The sequence below is a fragment of the Nematocida minor genome (assembly GCF_024244105.1).
Source record: "Nematocida minor strain JUm1510 chromosome Unknown 7921, whole genome shotgun sequence".
In the NCBI taxonomy this organism is placed as follows: Eukaryota; Fungi; Microsporidia; genus Nematocida; species Nematocida minor.
In genome coordinates, this window is record NW_026250401.1 from 226762 (window position 1) to 232761 (window position 6000).

Sequence of the window (6000 nt, forward strand, 5' to 3'; positions counted from 1 at the left end):
AGCAATAGACAAGTAGACTGCTGGATTACTCAGTGTATTAGAGTTAGGATGTGGGATGGCAGTAATGCTGCAATGGCAATGATGTAAGAGCAGTGGAGTGCCATTAAAGTACATATTTAAGGTAGAAGAACAAAATGGTGCCACTGAGATGATAGCTAGGTCACAGTATATTTGGCTCGCTCATGTTTTTCTTGGCTCTTAGAAGATGAAAATAATTTGTAAAATAACTCGGAGATAAAATTTTATTTCTGTACATATTTATTTTACTTTCTTGCACAAGCAGTAGAGACAAAGTATTTGTAAAAATAAACAGAAATAATTAAACAAAAATAACTCTTGCAATTAATAGCTGGACAGACTTTTATTTCTTTCTGCCTTCTTATCTATTGGCTGCACATCGCTTAGCCATTCGTCTCCCATTCTTATTGTTTTGCCATTGTTTATTGATATTTGAATATTTTCTTGTTTGTTTGTTTTCTATGGACAATTCATCTTATAATAGCACTAATATGGCTGTGCCCGAGGCTCTTATGCGATCGCTGCATGAGGTGCTCGCCAGAAACACTTCTATGCCGCCTGACTTTCTCTCTTCTTCTTCTCCCGAAGAGCTGAGCGCTCACCTATTTCCCTTGATTTTCGATAGGTCTATTTCTCTTGTCTCCCGGATGATTGTTTTAAAAGTGTACACTTTTTATTCTTTTTCTGTGCCCTCTGATTTTTCTCTCCTTCTGATCCGCGAGCTCACAGTGGACTCTAACTCTCCTGCATGGATCAACGAGCTGCTGAGCGCATGCATACACTTCTCAATCAACTCACCAGACGCTCTGAAGATGTTGCAGTCTCCTAATGTGTTCCTGGCGGTCCAGGCTGTCTATCGCGTGTGCCCGTATAAGTCTGTGCTTATTCTCATCAGGCTGATCAACCAGGAGCTGTTTTCGTACCTCGATGACTCTCTTTTTAACTCGTCATTACTGCAAATGACAACGGGAATAATCCACACAAATGTGCTAGTGCTGCTAGGATATGCCGAAGGGTACAGACAAAGATCGCTTCCGAATATACCAGAAGATGCGTCCTTGGAAGGACAGAAAGTGCACACCCAGTTCTCCAACTGCATTCTTGGGGACATATTCATATCCCTTCTAAAACACATGCATTCTCCCTTGGTGCTTCCTCTGATAGGATTCTTAGCTGAAACGAGCAAAGGTGCGCTGAAGTATCTTGAGTCTTCACCCGCAATCGTCAAAGCCATAAAAGAAGAGTACACAAAGGGGCCTGAGAAAGAGAGAAACATTCTGCGAATCAACCACTTTCTAATCCCAATCCTGCCTAAGTCCAAGAAGATAGTGACGTCTCTAGCCGAGGCTGGGCTCATAGATGCAATAGTAGACGCGATCGAGAACAATATGAAAAAGGAAATATTCACAGCAGAAACAGTTTCATCCTTCTGTGTCTTGAAAATATTTGCACGAGACGCGAAAGTAACAGCAAACTACTTGACCACGTACAGAATAACAAACCTACTCGAAAAGATGGCAAAAACAGCACACAAGCACTACAGAGAAGAAGGGTACGATGAAATTGTTCTGTCGATCAATGAATACTTCCTGCTGATGGGAAACCTGGTCATTTTCAACAAAGAGTGGAAACAGACTGCAGTACAGTCGGTAGTTCCAGAGATAGTGAAGTATCTGTCCGTTGAAAGCTTTGCAGAAAACTCGCTAAAATTTTTGTGCTCTCTTCTGTTCGAGTGCTCGCCTGATCTGATAAAATCCCTGGTCACTGAGCTGCCCATAGCAGAAATAAGAGGCACAGAGGGAGGGATAAAAGAGAAGATGCACTTCATAGGAATACTGAAGAACATTCTGTCAAACACTGACTGTCTAGATGACTCTTCTGATTTGATAGAGCAAATACTCGCAGAGGTGCTGATAATCAATGAAACAATAAAGGAAATAATCAGAGAGAACAAAAAAGAAGTAAAATTATTGCCCAAGCTGTGCAGTGATATACTACTAGTCCTGTCCAATGCAGCCATTGTGTCAAATACGCACAGGCTAGACCCCAGTGTGATAGATCTATCAATAGAAGTGCTGTCGCACTCAGCAGACACGAGAGTGTTTGCATGCTTCCTGTCGTATCTGGAGAACATTCTCTACCTTCCAACAGAAAATGTCTCCAAGCCAAGCGAAACAGCCGCCAAAGAGTATATGGAGCTGCCAGAGAGAACAGTAAACCAAATAGCAGAAATACTGAAAAAAGAGCAGAAAAAAGATGCAGAAATCGACTTTCGGATAACCAAACTGATCCCAAAAATATCACAGAACAAAGCAGCGCAGGGTGAAGATACCACTTTAAATCAGAATAAATAATAAATAGGTCTATGGTTTATCTTAAGCACAGTAGCATACAATTATATTCTGAAGTAAATCAATAAGAAAGTAGCCATACAAAATGGAGTAGTATAGTTATCCTAGAGTTGTATAGAGGATGGTGTATAGTGATAAAAATGACCAAAGAGATAGCAAAGTAGATTAGAGCAATAGTGATGGCAATAATAACATTGACAATAGTCAAGTGATGAAAAAGAAAAATAGTAACTAGTATCAGCTAATAGCACAATAGCATAGCAACAAAGTGATAAATAAATAATCTTTCATATTTCAATTACTGTGTTTATTTTTGTTGTCCTATCTCACGAGATTCTCTTTGTGCTCTTGTACTTCTGCAAACTCTTCTGTGTCATATCCTAATACTCTCTTTCCCACACACACAGCCTTATTCGACTGCAGCAGGCTTATCTGGCTAGTAGCACAGGGCCTCCTTCTTTCTTCTGTTCCCTTGATTGGCTCTGCTACTATGCATCTTGTGGTGTACGGCTTATACATCGCCATCAACGCATCAATTGAGTACATTTCATCGATGTACGCATTGCAGTGCCCGCCCACCTTCGTAATCAGCGCACACGCATGCGAGCATGGGTAGTTCATGTCCTGGAACTTCATGCATGAGCACACGCGGAGACGCAGATCAACGTAGAACTTCAGGTTGCCAGAATATACTATGCCCTGCTTGTGCTCCTCTTCGTCATTCAGCCGTCTTGGATCGATCCACGAAGATCTGCAGAGCTCGCCTGGTGCCCTCCCAATGTCTGCATCGTACGACTGCGACTTAAGGATGTTTATGTCCACTGCCCTGTTTACGCTCTCTCCAAATCTTGCTCTGTCTGTTGCCTTTTTGGTCGACAGCTCAGCATGCGCCACTATTTCCTTCTTTTTCAGCGCATTATCTGAGATGATCTTGATGACCATGCAGAGCGCATCAATCGGAGACAGAGTGAGCATTCCCAGCACTCCATCAATCTCCACAGGAACTGAGTTGTTTTTCCCGTATATTGGGTACTCGCACAGGTACTTGGCCCAGAGGTGCGTGGGCAGGGAAGAAAGCAGAGAAAGAAGCGAGGGAACTCCCAGGGCCTTCACTTTCTTGTAGTACACTTGGAACGTAGGAAGGTCTGGGCTGTTGCACAGGGACCAGACAAGAGAAATAGCGGATGAGACGGGATGTGTGGCAAAGATCGCCTTGCACAGGGATCTAGTGCGCAAGAATAACCGCACTTTGCTCCCTCGCCCTGATCCCGGGCCTCCCACATCCCCTGCCCTGATGGCTTCCTCGATGTCAAAGTGTCCCTTCCAGGGATTCTCCCCATGGATGCCCATCGAGTAGAGCGGTGAAGCATCGCTGTAGCTGCTCAAAGACCCAGATGCAGCTGTGCTATTAATGCTGCTATTTTTATCCCTGATGAGCTCTTCTATCTCTTCTATGGTTGCATGGCATCCCTCCCAGTCCATCATAAATACGCCTGAGTCGATCACCTTCAGCATTTCTCGCATAAAAACTATCCATCCCTCTTTTTTGGGGCAGTACTCAGGGACATAGCACATCGCGAGGATGTACGGTGTGTCAAATGCATCATATCCCGTGGCTATATAGGCATATCCTGCGTGCTCTCTCAGCTCGTTGCACCTTTCGTGCACTGTGAGGTCTATTACCTGTCTGCTGTTCGAGTACACGTGGAGGGAAAGATTGCTCGCGTAGAAGAGAGTGTCTAGCCTGCTGCCTGCTGTGTCTAGTGGCCCAATTGCTCGTATGACCTGTCTGATGCACCCTGTCTCTTCGCTCTGTGTCTTGAGGGATCTCCACTTTTCTATTTCTTTTTTCATGTTGAGCACGGAAAGCGTGTCGTCTGGGTTGATGTGGCTGTTTTCTTCAACGACCGACTGCAGACACTCTTCCTGTGCTGCCTCTTCGTCTATCTCGTCGTTTAGCACGTTTTTCTTGGCTTTCCATGCTGCGTAGTATCCTATCTTTATCCCGCGGCGCGATGAAATTCTGTTAATTATCTGGCCGATTCTCGTATCTTCCACGTCCTGCATTTCTCTTATTTCGTCTGCGATGTATCTGCCAGACGACTGGACGCTCAGGGAAGACTGCTGCGGGCAGTTGTGGGCGTTCTTGAGCTTCTTGATCACGAACATGTTATCTTTCTTGCGCAGCGCAGCTGTTATGACGGCGTCGCACCCGTGCGTCCTTCTTTCTTTGCATTGTATCGTGTACTTTTTTGGAGTACTATCTGTTGTTTCAAAATTAAAACTGTTGTCTATCGCGTACATTCTTATCGCATTTTGCGCTTCATTCTTTGATTTGAACACGTCTCCGACCGAAAGTTGCATTTAAAAAATTTTACGAAACTCACTGAAGAATATTCTCGCATTCGCTTTTTTCGTGGAATATGCAGCACTTTTTGGACTTTTTCCTGTTTAAGCACTCGTTGTCCACTGTATCGCTTGTAAAAGTGACTCTTTTCTTCCTGGGGCCTCCTCTCAGCCGCAGGACAAGAACAGTTTTTGTTTCAGAGCATTGCATTTGTCCCATAAAATAAAATAATTGCACGCCAAAAGATTTAGCACATTTAGCCTCTGAGAATTTCCAGAACGAAAATAAAAGTCAGCAGAGCAGAGAATAAATCAGCATTTGCTTACAGTTTAATATTTACTTTATTTTTGGAGAGTCAACTTAATATTCACTGAGTAGAACAGTTGAGCTGTACAGAGAAGAGCAGTAAGAGTAGAGTGGTAATAAGTGATAGTAGATAGCTAATAATTGCCAATAACTGGAAGGCTGAGAGATACTGATAAGCAGTAGAATAGATAAGAAGTGGGTATATATTCTTGTTCTGCTACAGCTCGCTCAAGAAGAAGTAATAAGCTGTGTGTTCTGTCTAGCAGTGTGTACAGTTCTATGCGCTGATCGTGCTCTTTATGTCCACCATTCTTTCTATGTACTTCATGTACGGCACTACTTTTTGTGTGTGCGAGTATTTGTAGCTCGTTATCATGTAGACCGTTTTATCGTTGTAGACCAATTCAGAGAGAATGTTCAGCCTAATTTGCATTTCAACGGGAGAGTGCACAAGAGAGTTAATCCTGTTCACTACTATGATGTTCTGCGGATAGTCCTCTGCTATGGTCTCAGTGTGCAGCACATCGATGCTCCTATTATTGGATATGTTGTATTCACACTCAAAATCGATCAGAAGAATGGAGTCATTTGGGTCCGTTAGTATCCCATCGATAAAAGAGTACACAGACGTGCGCTCTGAAATGAGAACTAAGCACAGTCCTGCCATAAAATAAAAATAATAAGAGAAAGAAAGAAGTAGGAGAAGAGTGCACTCTTGGATGCCAAAATAATAATCTAGCTTAGGATAGCCCAAGAATATTTCTGTGTACAGAGTATGAGAGCTAAATGCCAAAAGATTCTTTGTGACTGTAGAATGAGAATAGTTAGATGTTGCTTTATTTAGCAGAAAAAATTAGCACAGAGGCTATGCACTAGCTGAACCAGCAGGAAGATCTTTCCTTGGCTTGCGGTTCATCTGACGTGAGTGGATTGTCTTCAATTCTTTCTCTGTTAGATAACATAGTCACATGGCTTACA

The 6000-nt window shown here is 43.0% G+C and overlaps 4 protein-coding genes across 4 annotated transcripts; 1 reads left to right on the forward strand and 3 right to left on the reverse strand.

The window, feature by feature from the left end:
• Positions 1–479: 479 nt before the first annotated feature.
• On the forward strand, positions 480–2372 carry NEMIN01_0412 (uncharacterized protein; the record flags this gene model as incomplete). Its single annotated transcript, XM_051476354.1, has 1 exon — positions 480–2372. One exon carries the CDS (start codon positions 480–482, stop codon positions 2370–2372), a length of 1893 nt encoding a protein of 630 aa, XP_051332314.1.
• A 318-nt stretch (positions 2373–2690) lies between these two features.
• NEMIN01_0413 (uncharacterized protein) lies at positions 2691–4733 on the reverse strand (the record flags this gene model as incomplete). The annotated part of the gene is made up of 1 exon (XM_051476355.1): positions 2691–4733. One exon carries the CDS (start codon positions 4731–4733, stop codon positions 2691–2693), a length of 2043 nt encoding a protein of 680 aa, XP_051332315.1.
• Positions 4734–4752: 19 nt separating this feature from the next.
• On the reverse strand, positions 4753–4935 carry NEMIN01_0268 (uncharacterized protein; the record flags this gene model as incomplete). Its single annotated transcript, XM_051476210.1, has 1 exon — positions 4753–4935. One exon carries the CDS (start codon positions 4933–4935, stop codon positions 4753–4755), a length of 183 nt encoding a protein of 60 aa, XP_051332170.1.
• Positions 4936–5299: 364 nt separating this feature from the next.
• Positions 5300–5689, reverse strand: NEMIN01_0414 (uncharacterized protein; the record flags this gene model as incomplete). The annotated part of the gene is made up of 1 exon (XM_051476356.1): positions 5300–5689. One exon carries the CDS (start codon positions 5687–5689, stop codon positions 5300–5302), a length of 390 nt encoding a protein of 129 aa, XP_051332316.1.
• Positions 5690–6000: the final 311 nt, after the last annotated feature.